Source organism: Anas platyrhynchos, chromosome Z (assembly GCF_047663525.1).
Source record: "Anas platyrhynchos isolate ZD024472 breed Pekin duck chromosome Z, IASCAAS_PekinDuck_T2T, whole genome shotgun sequence".
NCBI classification, from domain to species: Eukaryota; Metazoa; Chordata; class Aves; order Anseriformes; family Anatidae; genus Anas; species Anas platyrhynchos.
The window spans coordinates 40029883-40057096 of record NC_092621.1 but is presented as its reverse complement, the minus strand read 5'-3'; the positions used below and the strand labels follow the sequence as shown (position 1 = coordinate 40057096).

The 27214-nt window shown below is 38.6% G+C and overlaps 1 protein-coding gene across 4 annotated transcripts in view; it reads right to left on the bottom strand.

Moving 5' to 3' along the window:
* The window catches only part of TRPM3 (transient receptor potential cation channel subfamily M member 3), a 424148-nt gene that overhangs the window by 47620 nt on the left and 349314 nt on the right, over positions 1-27214 (bottom strand). For all 4 annotated transcript variants that reach the window (XM_072031293.1, XM_038170832.2, XM_072031292.1 and 1 more), the window contains exons 9-16: positions 26579-26651; positions 17015-17115; positions 14961-15095; positions 12332-12382; positions 5367-5507; positions 3955-3984; positions 1640-1929; positions 492-720 (exon numbers count right to left, since the gene is read on the bottom strand). In XM_072031293.1, coding sequence (XP_071887394.1) covers positions 492-720; positions 1640-1929; positions 3955-3984; positions 5367-5507; positions 12332-12382; positions 14961-15095; positions 17015-17115; positions 26579-26651 — 1050 coding nt within the window. The remainder of the gene's footprint in view (positions 1-491; positions 721-1639; positions 1930-3954; positions 3985-5366; positions 5508-12331; positions 12383-14960; positions 15096-17014; positions 17116-26578; positions 26652-27214) is intronic.

Sequence of the window (27214 nt, the reverse complement as noted above, 5' to 3'; positions counted from 1 at the left end):
CAATCATCAGGAAGACCGGTGGGGGATTGCAAGAACATTTGTTATGCTCTCTTTGACTTGTTCTGGGGAAGGCTGTTGGATTTCTTCTACTTTTCTCTAGCTGTTAATTCACTTTCACATCCATTTTCTTTATTTAAATGCAAGAACCTTGACTAACTCCTCAAGTGTCCAGGCAAAGTGATGAACTAACCTCCTGGCTCGATTCTGATTCTGGTAACTCTCACTGACTCTGGAAAGGGCTTTGAGAAAGAAGATAATAAAAAATAAGTTATGCATTTTGAACTTGGGTTTGTGATAAGATTTCTGATGAAATGTTAAAAACAGGAAGAATATATCCTGAAAACAGGAAGAACATACCCTGGTTAATACCACTATGAATAAGACACCCAGAATAATGTTAACTGATCATGTTGTTACTAATTTGCTGTGAGCCCCATCACCATAAATCAGAACTCCTCTGGCTATTAATTGTAGTTTAAAACAATGCTGACCTTTAGGCCAGAATTTTTGCGCATCCTGAGACGACCCATCCACATGTCTGTGAGCAACATTTGGCTGCAAGTGTGAGCTATGAAGTCCCTGTGCTTCGCTGCCACTGCAAGCTGCAGGCATGTGGCGTTGCTCCAGTTCTTCAGCTCGTAGGTCAGCAGTTTCATTGCCAGTTGCTCGTCTTGCTTGTATGACTGGTCCAACAGCTCCACTGCCAACTGGCCAAAGTCCCTGCAACAGAGGGACATTTGATCATTCCTGTTAGGCCACATGGTCTGCTGCAGAAAACACCCCTCAGGAAGTGACAGCCTCTGCAGTGGGTGCATCACCTTCCATCATGCAAACCGTGATGTTGACTGCATGCACACAAACCCACTTTTTCAAATGTGAGTGGCTAATGGTAGGCATATAAATAAATGGCCCGGCTTAGACATGCTGAGCACCCACAGCTACCAGCTGTCTTCTCCCACCTGCCTGCCCACCTCCCTGACATGTTCTGGTTGAAAACTGTTGGTTATCTGCAATCTGGAGGACTGCTACTCCTCTGTTTGCTCACGACTTCATGGTCAAGGCTCTTGGAACGAGGAGCATCAAATAAGATTTTTTGAATTATCACCATTTTCTGTCTCAGTCTTTTAAAATCAGAAAAGATTATTATGAAAAGTAGTGTTTTGTCCTGCTCACCTAAATAGGAGCTATTGGTTAATTACCACTTCTGCCTGCATAAGGTGTTCATAAGGATTTCAACAGTTGTTCTGGATAGAATGAACACAGTGCCTTGCAAAAGCACAGAGAAAGACTGCAGCCTGACTGTTGAGGCCTCAGGGAGAACTTGTACACAGAATAGATAATTCACTAACTTCTTGATACCTTCTTATTCAGAAGTTGCCTTGGTTGCAACATCGCTTATTTGGCAGACAGATTGTTTAAAAGCCATTTAGTCTTTCTCCAAAGGGAGAGAGACTTTCTCTACAATTTCTCTACAATTTAGAAGTGGAAGCAAGTTACAGAAAGAGGCAGGGTTAGCAGCATCTTTCTCTCTCTCTCTCTCTCTCTCTTTTTATTAAAATTTTATTTATTTTTATTTTGTTTTTCTAATTATTATTATTATTTTCTTCATCTATTAAAATGTGTATGAAGGAAAATCCACCTGGAATTATGGTTCAGCTCTTGGGATATGTCATCCACCATGTCATTTTCTGATGCTTCATGGGCCATGGCTTTGCAGAGCTTACAGGCCACCAGTGCTTTAGCCATAGCCTCCTCCCCATGCTGCCAAAAGAAGAGAGCCATCTTCTGACGCTTCATAAGCACAGCCCACACCATCAGCTCATGGAACGGGAAGGGAAAATGATTGATCTCAGGGTCATCCAAGTCAATATCAACTTCTTCTTCTCTTTTCTTAGTTGGTTTCCTCCCTCGCCGCAAAGGGACATCATCCTGTGAGAATTGTAGAGATTTATTTTTTATTTTTTTTTATTTATTTTTTCCCACATGAAGGAACCCAGTCAATTCACATGATGTATTGGTCAGTATCTGAGATGTCAGGTACATTCCCCACAGGCTAGCCCATTCAGCTTTTTTGGATAAAATATTTAACAGCACGAAACAATGGCAATAGTATTGGTACATGCACTGTAATTATGAAGTGGGCCCATACCTAAATATAGGGAAAAAGAGCTTTGGACTATCACTCTGAACTGCTCTTTCTCCCTGAAAGCACAAAGCATGACAATGCCCAGAGCTATTTTGAAATAGCCATCATTAAAATAAAGTGAAGGATTCATTCAATTATAACATCTGTTATAAAGCGTCTGCCTCATTACTCCTACTGACAGTACATTGCCAAGGGATGGTCTCATCTTTTGAGGACTTCTTCCCTTCTTACTCCTAGTGTTTTGTATCTTTATCTTCTCAAAAGAATCAGAATCACCTTTCTTTACTTCCAATCTGCTTTTCTATCCCATGCTTACCCCTTTTTTCTCCAGTTCAACATTGTTTCTGTAGTTATTCTCAAATGAGAGGGCAGGGCAATCACCAACTATATGAAGTTTAACAAGAGAAACTGCTGGATTTTGCACCTGGGATGGGGCAGCCCTGCCTGTACATACAGACTGTGGGACAATAGGCTAGAGAGCAGCCCCATGGAAAGGGAGCTTTGGGTTTTGATCATCAGCAAGCTGAACATGAGCCAGCAGTGAGCCCCGGCAGCCAAAAGGGCCAGCTGTACCCTGGGGTGCATCAGACACAGCACTGCCAGCTGGTGGGGGAGGAAGGGGTTGTTCTGCTCTGCGCTGCACTGGTGTGGCCTCACCTTGAGTACTGGGTACAGTTTTGGGCAACACCATATAAAGAGGACATTATCAGAGAGTGCCCAAAGGAGGTCTACAAAGATGGTGAAGGGTCTAAAGGGCAAGACATATAAGGAGTTACTGATGTCCCTTGGTTTGTTCAGCCCCAAGCAGAGCAGGCTGAGGGGAGGCCTCATGGCGGCCTGCAGCTCCCTCACGAGGGGAGCGGAGGGGCAGGCGCTGAGCTCTGCTCTCTGGGGACAGCGACAGGACCCGATGGGACGGCATGGAGCTGGGACAGGGGAGGGTCAGGCTGGGGGTTAGGGAAAGGCTCTGCACCCAGAGGGTGGTTGGGCACTGGGACAGGCTGCCCAGGGCAGTGGACTCAACACCAAGACTGTTGGGGTTTGAGAAGTGTTTGGACAATGCTCTCAGACACATGGTCTGACTTTTGTGTGGTCCTGGGTGGATCCAGGAGTTGGACTTGATGATCCTGGTGGGTCCCTTCCAACTCGAGATATTCTGTGATTCCCTCTCTCTCTCTCTCTCGTGCGCACGCACTCTTTCCAGTTTTAGCTTACTTTTAGTCATACATATATATATATATATATACACATATATATATATATTTTTTTTTTTCAGATAGCAAAATAAAAGTTGTAGTAAAAATTGTAAAATGTAAATGTAAAATTGTAAATGTAAAAATTAAACAAACAAGAAAGCAAAGCTATTTGAATTATCGGGGTAGACAGAAGCATCAACAAAACTGATGAAAATTTAGCCCAAAGAAAGATTTCCGCACCAGTCTATTCAATGGCTTCATTTCTTTGAAATCTTTCTAAAATTACATAGTAATCTGACTGAAATACTGCATAGGCTGACAGACCAAAGCATTTTGTTTAACTTTTATCAAAATAAACCTGATGCACGGAGGGGGCAGAGCCTTCTTTTCTTTTGTCTACCTGTTAGATTTTTATTAAGAAATGTTTCTTAATCTGGCCCTTTCATAAAGAAATTATCTGGATGAAAATTACAACTGGTGTGGAACATTACTCATTAAAAATTTGAAAACAACTATTGGTGCCTTCATCAGTGTGAACTTAAATATTATCAGGATACCATTTATATTTGTGAAAGAAGAAAAAGACAGTAAGATTTATCACAGGTCACCTACCTCCATTCCCAACAGTTTCAGGGCTTTTGGCTGTACAAAAAAGTTAGAAAAATGTTATTTCTCCCAGAACGGTGGTGAAAAATTACAACTATATGTGTATATATACATACATGAGTGTGCAATGCAATGTATAACATATAAAGTATAAAATATGCAATATTTAATGTAAATAATCTTTATATAATGAAATGTAATGTAATATACTACACACATGTAAATCAAATAAATATCTGCATACATGTGTTTAAGTCAACCTTGAGTTTGACTCTATTTCACCGAAACAAACAACAGAAGACATACATATGGGTTCAGATGTAAATTCCAGCTGGATTGTGTCTGTTCTAGTAGAATGGAAACAGGAATTACTGCTAAGAGACTGCATGAGGTAGTTTCTGAGGAGTGCTTCAGTATTCTGGCCATTTACTTGGCAAGCTTTTATTGATATGAATCTGCTCTACATGTTGTGTCAATGTCTGTGAAGTCTCTGCTTAAATGCTTTTCTTAATGGAATATGACTAAACAAAGGAGGTCTCTCCTGGCAGTTTTGTTTACTACCCTTCCTCTCAAAAGTGAAGTATGAACATATAGGGAAAGAAAGAACCCCTTTGTTATGTGTTATGGCTGTAAATTTCCTTAGAGCTGTTGACTTTGAACAATATTCAGTAGTATGTATATTTGCTAAAACCTGGACTGAGGCATGAAATTAAAATGTGAGGCAAAAATAGGCAAAGAACTACAAATCTTGCTGGCGAAAGTTGATCAGAATTTCCTTCAAGTTGGATTGGGTTGGTGGCATTATTATTACAATAGGCATATTTTATGCTTTAGAAAGACAATAAATTTACTTTGGATTCAAAATTTTGAAACCTATCAGGCAAGAAAACTAAAAAAAAAAAAAATCAGAAAGGTATTTTTGCTATGATCTCACTGACTTAGCTGGAGACACATGCAAGCGCTAAAACCTGCTTTGAGTGATGGGTTTCTTTGCTCGCATAGCTTCTGGCCACAATCAAGAGGATGAGTCCTGAGATAGGACATGAATCTATAAAATAAAACAAGTTTTCTCAAGTCTAACCCAGGTGCCCTGTTGTATTGTTGGTACAAATCAAAAGACTGGTCTTTTGAAAGCTGTGGATAATTACAGATTTTAAATCCAGGGGAGGCTGCTTTATGTCATGGTCTCACCAGGGCAGCAGGACAGCTCAACCCAGTAATTTTTTAATTAAACTCATAAAAAAATGCAGCTGACTTACTACAGTGCATTTCAGTGAAATAGCTGCTATGTAAGTAATGGAAATGAATCTGTAGACAGAATAGTGTGTGCATGCAGATCCCCCTCAAAGCCTGGAATCATCCAAGAAACTATTGCAATCCCTGCCAGTCATACAGAAGAGAAGCAATTTGTTCCTTACTCTCTTGGGGCCAAATAAATTGTGGTACAGTGTTCTGAACCGTTTTCGGGTGTAATTGCAGCGATATGCTCCTCCCATCAGGTACTCTATCACCAAGCCAATATCAATCAGGCTAATTCGATAATCAGGAGGTAAATTTCCCTGTAACGAAAATAAGTAGGATTGTGGGGGAGGGAGAAATCATTATTGTTGGCATTGTTAAATATACTTCATAAAGATGTTAGAATGAAATAAATTAAAATAGTTAAAAAAAATAATATATTATTATACTGGTTAATTAATTCACCTTAAAATAGATCCAACCGAAACCTGGATATTCTCGCTTGGAAAGAAGACATAAGTTAAATAAGAAGTTGAAGAACTTGTTGATAGTAACAGAAGATAACATCAGTACACAGTGCTCATATTCTTCAGCTGGGAAAACAAGGAACATGACTGCAGAACAAAAAGCACGAGGATCAGCGCACTGGAAAGGTCAGGCACAGTTGCTGAGCCCTAGTCTTGCAGGACAGCACCACTGCTGCACCATCTGCCCCCCACATCTCTTGTCCTGGAATCTCACATCTCTGTTGGCATCCCTTTGCACTGTGTCATCTGCACTGCTGAGCCACTGTGAAGTGACATTGTGCAAAATTGATAGTTTGCATGAAACCAGCTTCTACATGTGATCTTCCCATCCTGAAGTGTTTCCTTGCCACATTCCAGGAAAGGAAGGGCAGTGAGGAACAGATATGTTAGCTACTCTAGAAGACTTACACACCTGTTCTGGTGTTGATGTACAAATAGAATACTATAATTGGTTAAATTTCACGCATATTATGAGGAAAATGTATGTATAAAAGTGAGTATGAAAATTGTAATAAACAAAATATCTGTGGTTAATTCTTTGGGGGGTTGATCAAGAAGAAAAATATAGGACTAGCAATTTTCCTAGATGGGCCCTCCTTGCTCTCCCAAGGTATTTTACTGAAAAATCCTCTAAGCACAGTAATCTTGCTACCTAACTTCCAGCAGTGCCAAGGAGTTTGTGTTCCAGAAAGGCGAACTGTGATTGTGACAAGGGTTATTAGCAAGATCCTGAAAAATATTTCTACATACTCACTCTTCTACTTCTGTTCCATTCTTATTTCTGCTAAACAGAATACGAATATCCTCTGACTTCAGCATGCATCTTTCATTTTGAAGGGAAAAGGAACTGTAAATATTCATATACACTCTGTGAGCTCCCTTACAGATATCTTCCTTCTCTTTATTGTTGGGTCTGGAAATGGCAACACTGGTTTGAGTTCTGGGATATGCATATCTTGCTTACACTATGAAGAAAGACTTCAATAACAGGTTGTCTCTTCTGTATTTTAGTTTGAACCTTTGAATCAAGTGGGTATTTCTGTTCTCATGGAACAGTAAGTCTGACAAGACACCTATCAGGCCAGAACAAATTCAGAGTGGGCTGTTCTCAGTGATGCGCTGGTGCTCTTGGGGCTCTCTTGCAACAGAAGATCAAAGGCCCAGCACCAGCACAACTGCTTTTCTGTTTCCCCATGGAGACTCTGCAAGGCAAACTCTGTTCCATTTTCAGGAGAAGAGGATTAATGGAAAGGGGACACACCGAAATCAAAATTTACCTCTTTCTGTAAATCATTGCTACTGATTTTTTTGGACAGCAGTTCATGGTTCAACAATCAGTTCCCTACTGGAAAAGAAGGCATGATTCAGAAAATTCTGAATAGGTCACCCAAATTTGGAGATCTCATTAAGGACTGTACAGATTTACAACTTGGTCCTGTATGTCATAGTGCAAGAGATGTGGCCACAAATTAAAGCTAGAAAGAGAAGTAAGTAGTCTGTCTGTGAACTGCAAGTGGTAGCTTTGGAAAAAAAAAGAGACTTTAGCAAAAAAAAAAATAATTTGTACAGTCAACATTGCAGAAGAACCAGAAAATTATAATTTTTTGCTTCAAAATTATTCAGTCCACTTTAATAAAATAATCACATTTCCTATAATGATATACAGCACAGATTACAGTTAGCCTGTGGCTCTTTTTATGTGATCATCAAAAGAAGGTTAATAATTCACATGAAGCAATTTTATGACTGCCTTGTCTTGCTTGAAATATCTGCATGTCTGCCTGGCTTCTCTGCAGATTTGCTTATTACATTCAGAGCAGAGAGGCAGTAATGGAGAGCAGATGGCACCTGGTTCTGCAAAAGAGATGAAATGGATGCAAAGACCCGCCTTCCTCTTCTACTTCAGCCAGGAAAAGAGAGCTTATTTCAGTCTCTGCTCACCATGGTACTGACAGCATGCTGAAAGGCTGAGGAAGTAGAGAGCGAAGTAGCACGGTGGTGCACAGGCACTGGGTTGAAATTCAAAGGGATGTAAGATCAAGCAAATTTAGTGGCAAAAGGTGAACTGCCAGCTATGTTTCAGTGCTGTCACTTGGCATATCCTTCTCCAGACTTCCTACTCTTGGCCAGTCCGAAAGGGGGAATATTGCTATGGTTTGCAGGACTGCCTATTAGATCAGTTTATTTGAAACCAGACATTTCTATTCTGAACAGTTTAAGGAAAAATCAACATAAAGCTAAAATTTTAACTCTGCCATGTTTATTTGTTTTCCCAAATATTCTCCCCTTTCCAGAGTGCTTAAGATAATGACTTTTTTTTTTTTTTTTTTTTTTTTTTTTTTTTTCTAGAACAGGGTTGAAGGCACTAGCAGAAGTGGGAGTAAAAAAGACAGAGTTGTATTTCTTCAGCAGACTCCTGGTGTCTTAATATAAGAGACTGAAACTGAATGTTTCAACATTATTAGCTTAAAAAACAAAAACAAACAAACAAAAAACACCCAACAACTGTGCAATTAACAAAGTACAACAGGGTTCAGGCTGTATCATGCATTACAATGTGTGACTTCCTTGGTTATTCAGAACAGCAATCAGTTGTTCTGATTTCTGAAATGTCATAAAGGGATTTAGATTAAAAAAGTTAAATATAGTTACTTTAATGAAAGATGCTCCTAAACCTTCTAGATAACACTGAAATGCTTTGCTTCAGAAAACTCCTAAAATCACAGCAGAAATATATATTTTATGCAGACATACTTGTAAGCATGGCTCCATGCTAATAAACATAGAATTGCTTTTCCAAAGTGATCAGCCCTAATGAAGCCAATTAGACTAGCCTTGTCAAAGGGGGTATGCGTAAATCAAAAGGTCTGCTGTACCAGCAGATACCTTGAACTACCCCGACAGTGGTGATCTGCCTATGCACAAAACATACTGGTGGAAGTGACAGAACACCTCCGAGAGTAGCAAAAAATTTGGGCAGGATAATTCCAGAGACAGAGAACTCCAATGGCGTGGAAAGTGTGTGAGAGATACCCCAATTAATAATATGTTAAACTTTTAATGCTGAGACAAAATTTATATCGCTAATGCACTACTCTTTTCCTGAAGAACCTTCAACTTTAAAACACAATTAACCAGTTTTAGTATTTTTTTTTTCATCTCGTGCATTTTTATGTTCAGCTGATATATAACTTCTGATTTTGCATACTGAGAAGATAATATTTTAAAAATTCTGTATAATACCTGCTAGTTCTCTGGAAGAATAGACAGTAGTGACTGTCCAAAATAAAGGCTTTGAAAACATATGCTACCCCACAGTAAGATTAAGACATGTTTATTATATACCAGTTTTGAATTAAAGAAGAAATCGATCTGTTAATTTTCAATACTTATTAGCAAGTTGCAGCAAAGGAGTTTTTCCTTACAAGCAACCTGTAGAGGGCAATGTCTGCTTATGAAAATGACGACAAGCACAACCACTGTTCCTTTCTCTGGATGCATCAGTTTGTACAAAGAAGGGAAAAAGTCAACCATGTCAGTTAAATTCTGTACCCCTGACAGAAGGTGTCAAAAAAATCACGATAAAAATGATGCAGGCAGAGTTGGCCTCGTATGTAGTTGTGGAACTGGGAGGATCAAAAAGAGAGATGAACACAGTTCTCTCTAAAGCAGAGCCTTTAAGAAGTAATTTGCCTTATTAATTGACATATCTAGAATTTAAGTCCTCCAATTATGGTAAATTCTTTAAGAGTCTTTCTCTGGGCCTCTGCAGTTTGCTGCCTAGGCTGACAGTCTTCATAGCAATTTGCATTCAGGAATCCAATAATAAATTAAATATTTTATTTTGTAATTTTATATGTTTGTGTGTGTATTTGTGCATGCCTGTGTGTGCATTCTCAGGGTATGTGAATGTGACTTCTGTTGTGCAGCTTTTTTGTGCAAATAAGCAGACAGAGTGGTCTGTCAAAAACCTCCAAGTGATTTTTATAACTTTGTAATAAAGTGACATTAAATAATAGGAGGAGCGGCTGAGGGAACTGGGTTTGTTCAGCCTGGAGAAGAGGAGGCTCAGGGGCAACCTTATCATTCTCTATAGGTACCTTAAAGGAGGCTGTAGCGAGGTGGGGGTTGGTCTGTTCTCCCACACAACGAGGGGGAATGGGCTAAAGTTGTGCCAGGGGAGTTTTAGGTTGGACCTTGGGAAGAACTTCTTTTAGGCATTGGAACGGGCTGCCCAGGGAAGTGGTTGAGTCACCATCCCTAGAGGTCTTTAAAAGATGTTTAGATGTAGAGCTTAGTGAAATGGTTTAGTGGAGGGCTTGTTAGCGTTAGGTCAGAGGTTGGACTTGATGATCTTGAGGTCTCTTCCAACCTAGACAATTCTGTGATTCTGCGATTCTGTGAATACTTCTATACTTTGTAAGCAGCTCTTTTCTGATTGATAATTCACAATTACTTAGATGAAAATAACTTTCAGTAGCATGTACCTTTGTGCATAATGCAGGTTTTATAATTGGGATGTAGGCATAAAAAAGTCACGTAATATGCATGTCCTTCAAGTGTTGTCTCAAGGTGATACACTACATGTTTGTATTTATGATTTGTAATTAAAACTGAAAGTTTAGGTATCTGGCTTATATATATATATATATATATATATATATATATATATTACATATATGCTTTTATATATATATATGTATATATTATACTCAAAAACTAGCATCAGCAACATGGTCTGGTTTTCATGTACAGTGGGCCATTTAAATGTCAAATAGCAATATCCATTAAGAAGTTATTTCCAAGAAGGTGTTTTCATTTAAACTGGTGTCAGATCTTTTGACAGATTTACAGCTTGGTTGATTGGTGAGATATCTGATTGCTTGGGTACAGTCTATAGTGAGCCATCACATTTTTTCTTGTGAACTGTAGTTGTTCACTGACAAAATGAGCAATACATCCACAGAGGTACAGTATTCCCTGAAGAAAGTGCTGGGGGGCTACCACAGACTATTCATTTTCAAAGCCCTTAGCTATATTCTAATAACACTACATGTTGTCTTCACATAGTGGGAGTTGCTGGAGACTTTAGATGTGGATGGAGGAAAGAAAGATGCATTTAAGGAAAAAATCACTGTTGCCTAATATCTAGCAATCACTGTGGACAAATAATATCATTAAGTATATTGTAAGTACATTTAATGTCAATGCCTATTGTACATCTACAAGTAATGATTCTATTGAACTATTTTCATTTTTCAAGAGCTCCTTAAAAATACATCTTTCCTTATTGACTCAGATAAAGATGATATTATTTAATTACTCAAGGCTTTGAAAAAGGACTTAGAAAGGTGATGCTGGTAGGAGTTTGAAAAGTCTGTTTTAAAGTAAAGAGAATCATACTTGTTTCAAATTCTTAAAGGCACACAGAGAACAGCATATTTAGTAAAAAAAAAATGAATTAGTTAACTTGGAGAAACAGACAGTCTAAATGTGTTCCAGCTTTTCTCTGCTCCAGCCAAGGGGTTGTGTTCGTGAGAACAGTTTTGTTTTTTTGACATTTCACATTTTTTGATGTAACTTAATGTACTATATAAGTGAACAGTAATGATGCCATGTAACATACTAAACAAAGAAAAACATCAGAACCTCTCTAAATATCACTAGTGATTATTCCATGGCATTATTTAATAGAAAGATGAATTCTGAAGCATTGCCACTCCCCTTCCCTATTTTCTTTCAGTTCTGCTCAGCTACGTTTGACAGAAACCACAAAAGGCTGGGCTTTTACAAAAATTTTCCATTCCCTTCTCTCTAACTCTTCCCATGTACAGAAATCTGTCCTCTCAAGTACACCAGCCTTGATGTTCAAGTTACACAGTGAACAAGGTTCCAATCTGCACATGCTTGGGAAGAATATCCAAGCTGATGAGGTCGGTTACAGGGTAAATCTCCTTACTTGATCCTTACATTTAAAGGATGACAGACTTTTATTTATTGCTGCTGCTGTAACACTTAATACTGCACAGCAAATACCTAAAGGTTTTTGGTGTCTCCTCCCTGTCTCTATATCTCTCTATGTTTCTGCCCTACCTTATTAATGGCTATTTATAATTCAAGATGCTGGAAATTAACTTGATAAAGGGACAGTGAGAAAATTTGTGCTATCTTTTTTTATATGTTTCTTCTGAGGAAGACAGCTACATCATACTACAAAACACAGAACGAGGAACCATTTCAATGAACTAGGAACCAACACAAAGGTAACAGCTATTTCACAGACTCAAAAGTTAATTAAAAAAAATGGAAATTTACTTTGATGATAATTGCAGGTATGGAAAAATACAGATAACAGCATAAATCCACAGGGTATACAAGAGCCTACAATTCTGCTAGCAGAACTGCTATAACCCAAGCATCTAAGATCACAGCAAAAGCAATCCCAATAACTTGCTAATTGTGCATTGTATGCAGAAAGTTAATATTCAGTACAGACAAGACATTCTGTAACAGCAGGAGAAGGTTCTAACTGAAAGCTCATGCAAAACAGAGATTGTATCTAGCTACAGAAAGCAATCATGACATTATTTCCAACCTACCGTCTACTGGGCTCTTACCTTTTTGACGTCCCTGACTAGATGATACAGAGTGTTGGATGGTCCATGTCTCTGCAAAGGACAAATACAGAAGAATAAAATAGTTTTGCATTGTCCAGGGCCATGCAACATATAAATGCTGAAATAGGTGTCTTAGTTTAGTAGCTTAAGAATCGGACAACTGAGAACACTTCAGATATAGTGTCATATATATTTTTTAATATTTTTTAATCAGTTAAAAGTGTAGTGTTTTGACTGACTTCTTTCACACAAAATACTTCAGAAAGAAAACCACAAAAACTGCCGTACTACATCAAATCTAAGGTCCTAGTCATGCTGACTAGTCTCCAGCACAATGTGCAGAACCTCTGGATGAGAGTGGAAAGAGGAGCAGCAGGTTAGGCACCAGCCCTCCTGTGCTCAGCATCTCCACTTCCGCTGTTGTTGACTCAGAGAACCCCTGGGCCAGAGTCTGCATCTGTGTTGTCTTCTCAGACAGCAACTAATAGTACATAGAGTCTGTGAATTTGCCTAATCTTTTGAATCCTGACCTGACATGGAAAGATCTCGCAGAAATGACTCCCACAATTTTATTTGCATTTTGTGTGGAGAAGTACATTGATTTCAGTTTTTGTACTGTTTCAGATTTCAGTATTTTTGTACCGTTTCTGACATTTTCATAGATTTTAGTAGGAGGCCTCCTTAGCAATGACTGGCAATAGGTGAGACTATTGCATATGTCAGTGTTTCCATACATACACTTCTCTGTGCTTATCAACAGAATTTTAGGTATCCCAATCACTGAATGTGATGAGACTTTTCCTGCAATTCTTCATGAACAGTTTCAAATTTGCCTGTCAGAAGAGATGCCAAACCACCTGCACATATTGTCCCTTCAGTAGTCTCTGTCACATCATCTCTAAATAGACTGTATAACAGTGACCCTTGCATAAGCTCTTGAATCAACCATCTTTTGCGGTGAAAACAGACCATGTATCACTACTTCTTTCTATACTTCAAGCAGCTTTTATGTTTCCCCCTTTTCTTCTATGCCATGACAGACAAATTTCTTTAGTAACCTTTGAGGATGAACATTATTAAATATTTTTTTGGAAACATAGGTGTATGAAGTAGAACTTCTTCATTCTCCTGCATGTTGACTTCAAAAATTGTAATAAATTTCTAAGGTTTTGCATTTTCCTACAGAATCCATGTGTACTTTTTTTTTTTTTTTTTTCCTTCTTGGCATAAAATTAATCCCCGTCTCTATTAATTCAATTCTTTATTGTATTTTTAGACATCTGCCATGACAGAAGTCAATTTCACTGCTCTGTAGCTTCCCAAGTCACTCTCAGGGCTCTAATAGTTCTTATTTGGTCATTTTCTGGTTTTGATGCTGAGGCTATCATGGATGCATGTCTTTTATCACAATTGCTAGCTTAGTGATTTCACAGGTAAGGTCTTTTGGAAGTCTTGCATGAATAAGTTATGGTGATTTCTATAGCTCACATAAAATTTATTCTAAAAGGTCTTATTTTAGATGTTGAACATTAGGGTTTCCTCAGACCTATGCCCTATAAAATCTCAGCTTGGTACAAATAATACAGTGTTTATCTTTGTGACAAGAAATCTCATAGGCCTTCTGTTCTTAGTGTATAGATGTTAGATATTTGGCAAGATTTAAGTGATCAAAGATGGGGCATTCTGGCTATATATTGGCATAGGTACTCATTCCTCCATATTTTGCCTGAATTTAATGAATTCTCACATTTGATTTTTTTGAAAGACTGCCTTCTGGTCACCATCACAAAACACCTCTGGATAATAGCCCAGCATGGAAGCTTATGGTGGCAGGGCTTTGAAAGCTACTGGCAAATTAAAACTTTTTGAAAAGTCCTATGCACTATACCACGGCCTCTTTTCCACAGACAGAACTTGTAATCCTAAAACTTAGGCAAAGCTTGAAGATTTTTTTCCATACCACTGTACCAATTCAAACGCCTTTGTTTTTCTCAGTAGGTGATTATGATCTCAATGCCAGAATGTGTTTTAGAGTTAGGAACTCAGAAACAATTTGAACCTGTGCAGTTTTATGTACATCTTAAAGGTAAAAATATAAAACTTGCAAACAGGCTTTTAAACATCAAAACTGTAATTTTTGGAACATTCTGTGAGGACACAGTTAAGTTTTTCACTGTAAAGACATGTGGCCCTCCTGAAATTATCACATTACACCTTTAACTTCAGAATATTATCCTAGTAAGTTTTCTATTATTTGTTTTCTAGTGTGTGAGTTTGATTAACCTTTGCAAGACTTTTCTGGGCTTGTAAATTCAGGAGTCACATATCACAATGATACAGGCCCCAGCTTGCTAATTACTGCCTTCCAGCCAGTGCAATCATATTGGAAGTACAATGACCAGAAATCAACCAGTACTGTGTGGGGCTTAATCAAAGTTTCATAAAATATGTACAACAGTTCAGGTGGGCAAGACACAGTGTGTTCCATTAGAGACAAAGCTAAGGGAAAGTGTGTACTTCTAACATGAAAAATTTCTGCAGCAGATGTTGGCTACCTTGTTGTTGCGATATGAGTGGGGGCTAGAACAATGAATACAGAATAAGAAAATTTGTCTTAGGTTGGTCCTACCGTATTGTACAATTCCTCTAGCCGGGAGATGGTGAGAAACCGATGCATGCTTACTCCATTTTCTATGAGTAATTTCACAAAATCCACTCTGTCCAACACCAGTGCATCCAGCATTGCTTGCTCAAGGGAGCCCACCTGCAAAGCAAGTGATTATTTCAGGCCATTCCTGGGCTTCACAGGCCATATCCGGCTTGTCCTGTCACTCTGGCACAAGCAGGAAAACGTGGCAAAAATTGTAAAGTTTTATTTATTTATTTATTTTGAGTTCACTTAAAACGGGGGTAATCGCAATTTTAGTCTATATTGGTTTCTCTGATTCAGGACAACATTTCAAAAATGAGTGTCAGAGAGTTAAGATACTCTAGGAAATCCAGATAAGGAACAAAGAACCAAAACATAGTAAACTGGTGATAGTACCTCTCCACTATTCAGTATCTCATTATTTTCTTTATATCATTCTTTCCTGAGAAATATTTTGTTTATATTGTGTATATTTGTTTTGTATACAAACACTTTAATTCTATCTTTACCAGTCTTTTCCTCAGTTTGTGATATTGAGACTCAAGGAAACTTTAACACTCAGGAAGTGGAAATAGTTTCAACAATAGCATATCTTTGAAGGCCCAAATGCAAGAGGTCTTCCTATACATAGCCTCTTCTTTTACATCACTTTCAGGCTGGGGAGAGGTGGAGGGATGAGAACATACTTCATGCTTTCAGCTTCTAGCTTGCAAAATAATTGCATCTTGCAGCATATATTTATTGTATTATATTATTTATTGTATTATATTGTTTATTGTATTATATTATTTATTGTATTATATTATTTATTTATTCTATTATTTTTATGTTATGTTATGTTATTGCTATGATGTAGCAATAAAGATAAGGACAACTTAGTACCTTTTAAATGTCTGCTATGTTTTGTTGCATACATATGCCCAGTATTTGGAAGCAAAATAAAAAGTCTTTTTCTCTCCATAATGGAAAATGCAAGGATTTTTGAAATTAGTTTTAAGACACAGCAAACTTGAGAAACTACATTTTAAAGAAGGATATTTAACCAGAAAATATTTCCTTTGTAATAATTTTCCTATGTGGAAACACAAATGCTCATGCAATGAACACACAAATTTTTCATGACAGTGACAAAACAATTGTCACAGTAATGAACATTGTGATTCAACTAAACCTTCTGAGTGAAGATGTGGTAGATTTTAAAGGTGGAAACAGTGTTTTTCAGCTTTTGCTGGGCAGCTTTTACCACTGCAAAAACTGCATTGTAAATGGGGTGTTATGGTACTGGAGACTGCTACACCACTGCCCCTCACAAGGTCCAATAGCCCCTCTATTTACTGCTGTCACAGTCCAGTGGAGTAGCTCTGCCTGTGGTGCATCTTGGGGGACAGTGTTGGCCAGGGACCTGTCCCCACAGCTGGCAGCTGGAGCATAGGATGGGCAAGATGTGAAGCAGGCATTTGGGTGCAAAGTAGCACTAGGTACAAAACTAACACTGGCTTAGGTTTTGAACCACAACTCATTTGTGGTAATATCACAGCACAGCTCTCACGGTCCACCTGATGACCTCCCTACACCTGTGCAGCATCATTTGGTTGTGAAATCATTGTGAACTTTGGTATTTTCAAGTAAAACATATAAGGTGAAGAACAGAAAGAAGTTTCACCTTTCCTTTAACTTACAGACCGATATCTTAGCACAGCTGTTAAGAAATGGTTGTTTTTCTCAGGTTGCAGAATCTTTTCTTTCAATTCTTGATAGGGTATCAAAGTGCTTTTTTTTTTTTTTTTTTTTTTAAGAGGTGTGGCCTCAGTGTTATGGTATCGCTAGATGTCACCATTGCCTTGAACAAGTGAACAAATTGCTGTCTGTAGCCTTACCTGCCTTCAGTAGCTATGAATGGATACTTTGTATTTGACAGGAAACATGACCCAGTACCAAAACGTTGTAAAACCAACAAAGACAAAATAATAGATTTAATGTTGTGTAAGGTTTAAGGTGTTTTCTGTAGAAGATGATGTATATATATACTGTACCGGCCACTGCTGCCCATAAATAAAGATCTGACTTCGAGCGATGTCTACTCTGTTCCAGGCTAATGCTAGGCTCAGCTGGTCAGGAGCAGATGCGTTCGCTCCTGTGAAAACAGAGGGAAGTGTGGAAAAGATAGGAGGAGAAAGAAGAAATGACATACATTAGACTCAGTCAAGAAATCACCTTGATAATTCCTATTAATCAGGAATCTCACAGACGTAATTCCTGCAACTGATCTCTTAATACGTACCCAAACCCAAAGCTTCTATTATCCCTGCAATAAAAGCCTTGTTCTCACACCCTCCTTGAAAATTTTCCTATGGATATTGGCAGCTGCAATTTTCAATGGAGTGAACTATTTTCCCTCATTTCAGATGGGAAATCACAGAAGAAGTCAGGAAGTGTATTGATCTGATACAGGAATACACACACACACACATGTATGCGCACACGTGCACACATGCATGCACACACGCACATATAGCAGTTACAAATGGGTTCAACTCACAAAGGCACAACCAATTTAAATAAACATACATTTTATACACTTCTTTTATGCCTTTGTGCCTGTACGAGCATAGGAATTCCTCCTCAGTTTGTAGTTTGGGGTCCTGGTGGAATAAATTTCCCTTCACATGTGATATTCACATAAGAAAACATGCCAAAAGTCTGCTGTCAAAGTATAATATATGACAATTAAATAAGAAACCATGCAGATTATAAGATGGGTTTGGAGCTGTTTGTTTGTGGAAGGGAGGGTATGTTTTCTCTTTAGAGACATTCTGTGGGACATTCCTGCCCTGCTGTGCTTTATTAATATTTCACTAAGGACTTCAAGGCTATTAACTGTTTTGTAGTATTTGTGCTTCAGTGTCACAGTGAGAACTCACCTGTATGAACTGAACAACTGAATCAAAAGGGCCCTTCAACTTTTAACTACCTACTGGTTTACAGACAGTAGATGATTGTATACAGGGTCATATTTTAAAGGCCTAATACCTCCACTTTTTCTTGTCTTCTTTATTTCGTATGCCAACAAATGGTCCCCATGGAGAGAGAACAAGCTAAAGCTTTTCTTTACACAGAATCACACAGAATTTCTAGGTTGGAAGAGACCTCAAGATCATCGAGTCCAACCTCTAACCTAACACTAACAGTCCCCACTAAACCATATCCCTAAGCTCTACATCTAAATGTCTTTTAAAGACTTCCAGGGATGGTGACTCCACCACCTCCCTGGGCAGCCTGTTCCAGTGCCTAACAACCCTTTCAGTAAAGAAGTTCTTCCTAACATCTAACCTAAAACTCCCCTGGCACAACTTAAGCCCATTCCCCTTCGTCCTGTCACCAGGCACATGGGAGAACAGGCCAACCCCCACCTCACTACAGCCTCCTTTAAGGTACCTGTAAAGAGCAATAAGGTTGCCCCTGAGCCTCCTTTTCTCCAGGTTGAACAAGCCCAGCTCCCTCAGCCGCTCCTCGTAGGACTTGTTCTCCAGGCCCCTCACCAGCTTCGTCGCCCTTCTCTGGACCCGCTCAAGCACCTCGATGTCCTTCTTGTAGCGAGGGGCCCAAAACTGAACACAGTACTCGAGGTGCGGCCTCACCAGAGCCGAGTACAGGGGGACGATCACCTCCCTAGCCCTGCTGGTCACACTGCTTCTTATGCAAGCCAGGATGCCGTTGGCCTTTTTGGCCACCTGAGCACCCTGCTGGCTCATATTCAGCCGACTGTCCACCATCACTCCCAGGTCCTTCTCTGCCTGGCAGCTCTCCAACCACTCCTCTCCCAGCCTTTAGCTCTGCTTGGGGTTATTGCGCCCCAGGTGCAGGACCTGGCACTTGGCCTTGTTGAACTTCATGCAGTTGACCTCAGACCATCGGTGCATCCTATCCAGATCCTCCTGCAGAGCTTTCCTACCCTCAAGCAGATCGACACACGCACCTAACTTAGTGTCATCTGCAAACTTACTGAGGGTGCACTCAATGCCCTCGTCCAGATCATCGATGAAGATATTAAAGAGGACCAGTCCCAGCACCGAGCCCTGGGGGATGCCACTAATGACTGGCATCCAACTGGACTTGACTCCATTTACCACGACTCTTTGGGCCCGGCTATCCATTCTAGTGCTATTAAAAATCATGTTCTGTTTCATCTGAAAGCGGACTCTAAAATTAGAGGCATAGAAAACAAATGGCATAATATGCTGGCCACTGAAATCTTCTTTGAAGGATCAGTTCAGCAGACTTTAGGGAAACAGCCTACAGTTTAATTTCCTAAATAATGGCTTTGCAGTCAGTTCACTGCCATGAAACTTTGCCAAATACTTGAACTTATCTAAAGAAATTATTTGGTAAATATATCTAGATCACATTGATTTTATTTCAGAAATGAGCTCTGATAAAAAGGCAAGTTGTGCAGGAGCAGAAGGATGAATAAAAATGAATACAAGAAGAAAAAGCAATGAAAACAGTCAAACTCCTTTCTGTGACCAAGAAGTGACAAAAATCCTTTGGTTCTCATTTCTATATATTATGATACAGACAAAAGCTGTTATGGGAGACCTCACAGGTGATGATTCCAATATCTGAACCTTTCTCTTTCTGAATTTCGTATGCAAGTAACATACAACTTTCAAGAACAGAATATATTTACCTCTAGGAATAAAAATATTTACTTCTACAGTTTTATTTATGAAATCTGAAAACAAACAAGCAAACAAACAAAAAAAATGCACTGCGTACAACAGTATAAATTAATAATAGAGAATAATTTTTCCCTTTTTCCAAAGCAAACAACAGTACCTCTCAAAACATCCTTGGATCTCCTCCTTCCCATCTGCAGGAGAAGGGAGAGCCTTGGCAGGGATTTAAGCAAGGTCTCTGCTGAGCAGTGGAGGAGGCATATGGGTGAACTCCAAAACTCAGGGGCAGTGATGGTGATCTTAAGGCCTGGCACAGTTTTGAACATGTGATGGAGGAGCTGCACCTCCTGACTTTGCTAAACTGACTGAAGCTTACAGTCCAGGTAACCAGAGATGCTGCTTGGACAGAAGCCATTTGGGACTGAGAGTGGGTCAGATGGACTTGGGAAAGGACTGAAGGGGCTACCTGAACTGCCCCCACTTCAGCCAAAGTTAAAATCAAATCATAGAGGTTTAGTGTAGCTCCAGGTGAAAACCTTCTGGTCCCTGTCAGGGAAACATCCCCAGTCTTTGCTGAGGTACTCAACAATGCTGGAACTTTTCATGCTTTAGGAAGTACCTAGCTGCAGAATGAGTGAACAGGGCAGAAGAGAGGAGACTCCAGGAGTAATAAGAAAGAACTCAGAAAAACCAACTCAGGGATCTGATCCCAATAGGGATGTCAGAAAGACCAACCACACAAAGTTGGCTCAGTCTCCTACCTGCATCAGAACCAGTGCCACAAAGAAGGCTCAAAGGAGTCATTGGAGATTCCTCTCTGAGGCTCCTATTTGTCATGGGGACAATCTCTCTAGAGAGGTTTACTGCCTGCCTGGGGCCTGTATTTGTGATATTACAAAGTGGCTATCATGTCTGGTGGGTCCCAAAAAATAACATCCCTTCCTGCTTTTTCAAATAGGATCAAACTGTGCTGTGACAAGGAAACTCCAAAATATCAAAAAGGATTTTACATCCCCTGGATTTGAGTCAGTAAGAAGAACTCCAAACTTGACTTCTGTGAGTATTAATCTTGTTCATGAGTATGACTGCAGTGTACTCAAATAAAAGCCAAAACATATTTAGAAGATCAGAAAATATGATAATTAAAATACTGCTCTTATCAACTTAATACAGAGAATCATAATGGAGCCACTTATTAGGCCCTTAATTCTGTCTGTGCTGAGAAATTACATTTCCTTTCCCTGCATTTTTTTCTTTCTGTCTTGTGGAAAAAGTCTCTGCTTAGTTCTGTTATGTTATTTAATTACTATACCATACATAGTGCTTTAAACAACATTTTAGTCAAGGTAAGACTTATATCTATGTAATATTTACTCAATACCCTAGTGTTTATATCCCAAAAGGTATGTTCCTCAAAAAAAAAAAAAAAACACTTTAGAGAATATGACTAATGTCTATAGTGAGACTCTTTCTTCCCCTCATCTGCTTCTAGAAGTAAAATTCAATTTGAGATGGAATATATTGATTTGGTATCATTTTCTTTCAATATATAATTTGCTAAATACAGTTATATGCTAGAAAATTTAAGAATGGTGAGAAGTTAAATGAATGAGAAGGACATCTATGAAAGCTGTTCCTGCAGGTGTTAACTCTATGCTCTTAGGCAACTACCCAAGGGAGATTCTTCTCATAAAAAGTCCAATCACATCAGATGATCTGTCTAATATCTTGGACCAAAAATGCAATATGTTTTGATGATAAAGCTTGTGACAGTAAACCTGAATCAGTATCCTAAGTGAGTGTTATGTCCTTGCAAGATCCCAGATTACCGAGGAGATACACTACAGACTTTTAAATTGCAGCTGAGATTTACTGTGACCAGTGTAAAACCTCTGATGGATTCTCTAGCAATACTGTAGGATACTTAATGATTAGGAATCTGAAAAGTTGAAATGCCATAAAACTGACCTATCTAGGCAAAAATGGTTGTTGGAGATTCATTTCCATAATGCTTTTAAGCACGTCAGTGCCCTCTTTGAATCATCATTTAAAGAAAGGAAGTAGACTAACGGAAATAACAATCCAAATTAACTTTCTGCTCTGCATTTCAGCAGGTCTTAAATTGTCTTCTGTTTCAGAGAGTGCAAGGTTTTTGGAGAAAGGAATTTCAAATGTGTTTGCTACAAGCACATTCCTGGCATTTAGCAAATCAATTGGCAATAACAAAGCTGATAGGAAAAACAACTGTGGGGGCAGTAAACAGACATCTGGTCTAACTCTGAGACATACTGGACCGAGGTAACATTAATCCTTATATATCAGTGATTTCATGGTTGACAGACCATCACACAATCTTCCAGGACCCCATGATGGTTGCTCAGTGAGCATGAATCATGACTTATTCACAGGCTGGAAGGCAGGCAGAGACATCAGGTCTGCATTAGTTTAATGAGACTTATCTCAAAGGGTAACATGGCAGTCATTGCAATTTTAATATGAGCCAACAGTGTGCCCTGTCAGCCAGGAGGGCCAGCTGTATCCTGGGGTGCATCAAGCACAGCATTGCTAGTCAGTCGAGGGAAGAGATGTCCCACTCTGCTCTGTGCTGGTGCAGCCTCATCTTGAGCACTGAGTATGGTTCTGGGCACCACAGTATAAAAAGGATATAAAACTGTTGGAGAGGGTCCAGAGAAGGTCTATAAAGATGGTTAAGGCCCTAGAGGGGAAGACGTACAAGCTGCAGCTGAGGTCACTTGGTTTGTTCAGCCTGGAAAAGAGGAGGCTGAGGGCAGACCTCATTGCAGTCTACAACTTCCTCATGAGGGGGAGCCAAGGGGAGTAGGTGCTGATCTAATCTCTTTAGTGACCGGTGATAGGATCCAAGGGAATGGAGTGAAGCTGTGACAGGGGAGGGTCAGGCTGGGTAACAGGAGGAAGTTCCTCAGTGAAAGTGTTGTCAGGCACTGGAACAGGCTCCCAGGGCTGTAGTCATGGCACCAAGCCTGTTGGAGTTTAAGCATTTGGGCATTTGGACTGTGTTCTTAGTCATATTTCAGAATTATCAGAATTTTTATCAGAATTATCAGATAATTTTCAGTCATTATCAGAATTAAGGTCTGAATTCTGATTTTTAGGTAGATCTGTGCGGAATCAGGAGTTGGACCTGATGTCCATTCCATCCTATCCTATCCTATCCTATCCTATCCTATCCTATCCTATCCTATCCTATCCTATCCTATCCTATCCTATCCTATCCTATCCTATCCTATCCTATCCTATCCGATTCTGCTCTGCTCTACTCTACTCTACTCTACTCTACTCTACTCTACTCTACTCTACTCTACTCTACTCTACTCTACTCAATTACGGTATGCATAGACCACAAAGCACCTCTTTTTCAATATTAGCAATTTCACTGTGAGGGCTTCTGGAGCACCATCTGAAACCTGAGTGGTGCTGCTAGTATGTTCCAGATATTGCAACAGCTTTGTGAACTATGATCTTTGATGCCCCTTCAGAAGAAAAATATTTTAGCACTTCTCAACAAGCTGACTTTAAATTCCATGTCATGTACTTTCAGCTTAATTAGCAGCTGCAAAAGAACAAAATCCATTACTATTTGAGCTCTAACTGCTCAAGTTAAAAGCACAAACAGTTAAACTGTCTCAATAAATGTACTTAGTACAAAATCACGCAATTAGAAATTTGCTTTCCACGTTTACATGTCTCTCAAGATGAGAAGAAAAAAAAAAAAAGAATTAAGAAGGAATCTACAAGCCATATGCTGTTGTGACATCCATGCAATATAAATTGATAATCAGTTTGGATCCCTGGCTTATTGGAGATCACTTCCAAGAAAGATAGATCTGCTGATGAGATTAAACAAGTGACTCACAAAAACTAACAAGGAAATAATCTCTCATATTCAGTGCAGGGTTTTGGTCTTGTGGAGTATCCAGGCCAAGAGAGTTCTTGCATTGGCAGTGTGCCTGATGCAAGATTAAAAAGAGAATAGCTCATTGCAAATTTTGCATAGCAAGCAGGAAATGATACTTTGTGTGTTTCCAGTCCTTGTCCTCCTCCTATTCCCTGAACAAATCACTCACATCAGGGTGGGATCAGTAATTAGCTAGTAAGTGTCTTGACTATAATGGCTAAAAAGAATTGTTAAATCCTCATTGGATTGTAAAGAAGTAACAGGTAATTTCACACTGGTTTCATACTTTTCACTGTACCTGTTTCACATGGTTCTGATAAAGTGAAAGAGATTAATTTCTGAATCTATTATCTTGAATCTATTATCTTGAAAGATTCAAGATAATTCAGGTTCAGTCTTGAAATTGATAGGCAAGTGTCTCAGCATTGCTGAGATGGATGTCTTGATTTGATGAATACACCATCTAAACATCAGCCTTTTTTTTTTTTTTTTTTCTAACTGTGTAAATGTGTATAAAGCAGCATTTCAAATCAGCTTTTCTTTCAAGTTGTGTCAGAACTTTTGTACAAAGACACAGATGCACAAAGACAACTGATTTGCTTGAGACAAGAGATTTCATCTCTGCACACATTGATTAAAGTCATATGAACTTTCATTCCCTGTGATCAGAAAGCTCAGATTAACAAGATATAAAGTGGCTTCTGATAAATCTAATCTTCTTTGAGTATCTTCAGAATCAGAAAGTGCTGAGGAGCAGGGAAGATGAGGAGTAAATTTTAGTTCCTCTAGCTCTTGAGCAAGGCAAAGATGTTGCTGCCATCAGTAGATTACAAAATCATGTCAGCCAAGGAGGTGTCAACATCACTTACACAGGTCAAGGATCCTTCTGAGGTAACAGAAGTTCACTATGATGTCTTGCATTTTTTTTATTTTTTTATTACTAAAAGGAAGAGTAGCAAATAGTGCAGTCGTTCATGTAAATATTGCAACAGAACTTTTCAGATATAGAACAGTCCCTCCTACACAAACACTCCCGCCTATAATTTATTTCCTTCAACATACAGGAGGATTTCTTCCAAGGCGATTAAAGATTTCCAGAGATGTTGAGATTCAAACATCGAAAATATACCTTGACAAAATACACCTTGACAATCTGTGTCTAATAGGAATCAAGAGTAACAGTTTCAGTGACTGCCTGAAGGATAAATGCCAAAAAAATATGCTTTACATTGAGGATAATGAAGAATTCAGTTATATTTAAGATAAAAATGAAATTTGCAATTAAAATATTTCCTACAGATAGAAAAGACAAATTTGGTGATGGATGCAATTCCTTTTTCTTTGTTTGAATTAATTAATTTTTCTTCACATTGATTCATATTGTTTCTGTGCGAAGATGTCCAAAATTCCTTGAGATTTAACTACGCAGATGGCTAAGACTTGTTAACTCAGGGTAGCAGCAAAATAGTCATGTTACCTGCAGGCCAAACAAGTGGTATCTTGATCAAAATGAACAAAGAGGAGAAAGTGGTACTACAGAAGCCTAATGATACAGAAACTGCTGCTGCAAAATAATTTCTATCTATTTCCATGGTTGGTATGGTAGCTCTCAGTCTGCAATCCTGGCTAGTGCTTATTTACTGATCCTGTTCAGACCTTAAATTTAAATATTCGAAGGCCATTTTGGAAATGGGATTCATAACTGTGTAAAAGGTAAAATATTCTTTTTCCTGGTTAGGTGGAAATTATTCAGGCCTTCTCGCTTTTTCTTTTCTTATAGCTCTTTTCATCCTACACAGGAAGAAACTGAGAAGAAAACAGTCCTGGAACAAGTAAGAATAGTTCCTATTACCATTTCAAAAAGATTTTTTTTGTTTTTTAATGATCAAATTCAAGACTGCCACATATCAGTATTTACCCTCTTACTAAGGTGTGGGAGTGTCAACAGCATCAAGAAAACTGCTGAAAAGCCTCAGAAAGCAGAACTTTCCCCAGGTACCTTCTGAAGTGCATTCCCTAATATTTATTAGGGATAATATCCCATTCTCATAATGCTCTTTAAAATTATTTTGTATGTCTTATTCTCTATTTTTAAAATAGAAAAATGAGTATGGCCTGTGTTACATAACAGAAAACAGTCCAGACAAGAACAAGATGACTGTGGTGCTATACATGCCATTTGTTAAAACCCCATCTGGGGAAATACCACATACATGGATAGGTATATCCTCCCAGCCCTTGCTTGATCAGTTAAGAACATGTATTTCAGAGCTTTCAAAATCTTACCTGTATTTGCACCATATGGTGCAAATGGAGAAGGGAGATGAACCAAATTGCATGTCTTTGCGGGACCAGTGTTTAAAATGAACTGTAATTTGGAAATATTTTAGCAACAAGGGATTCATTGTAAGATGGTCTTTTAAGAGCACAAGAGCAACATGTAATTGTTTAGAAAGATATAGCCAATTGAGCAAATTAAGGTTAAAACCCCTCAAACTCCAATAATGGAGTTCTCAGCTCAACCTGTGGAGGCTGGAGGGAATTCCTGAGTTCCCAACCTTTTCTAGAATGACTGGAGATAACATTTTACAATAGTGCCAGTTTTGTCTATGTGGAGAAAACCTCCTCTATTTTCTGCTAGCTATGAAAGCAATCTAAATCTGAGAAGTTTTTTGGCTTGCTGGTTGTGAGTGCTAATTGTCTAAAGTAACCTGTGAGGGTCACCATTGATGTATTAGTGACACATAAGCAATTGTAGGGTAAATAAAGACTGAGACAGGAAAAAAAAAGGAGATATTAAACATTAAAGAAAGGGCTGGATTTGTACAGTAGTTAGAACAAAAAGTATACTTTAATTTCATGGTATAGATTTACCATCTAGATATGGTACATAGTGTCAATAAATGCATGTTCCAGCACAGCAGAGACACAGAGTTAATCCACTTGGATTGTTACAGACTCACTGTGAAGGGAAACTCCATTACCTTTTAGTAATGCTGTAAGGATAGCTAAATCAATATCCTGGTGTCCTTCTGATCCCATGCGAAAGACTGTGATCTGAAATGTTAAATGACAACACCATTACTGAAACCAGAGCAATATTTTAAAGCAAAAAGTCGGGGCAACATCATTTGCATCTCAAAATGTCCTGATGGCTACAAGCTGATAATCTTAATGTAGTCATTTTAAGTGGAGCTTACTAGATAGAATTAACACAGAGTATAAATATATATATATATACACATATATACAAAGTATATATGTTTGTGAGACGAAATTCACCAATGATAAAAGTTGCATTAATATGTGTATAAAAGAAAAATCCTATAAAATCCTATAAAAATATCAGAAAAACTGATATTTCCAGAGATGAAAGAATATTCTTATATTAGAATAACATTAGATTTAATGTTTCCAGTACATTACTATGACAAACTAGGTGTGTTTTAGGTTATGGACTTGATTTACAGAACATGGCATTGAATAAATATTTTCAACAAAAAATCAACAACATATTAAACCTCGTGACTTTGTATAACAGAAAGTTATCTACATAATCTAGGCTTCAAACAGGTCCCTGAACATCTTTAGGTATGTGTAGTCAGTGATCTGTACAATAC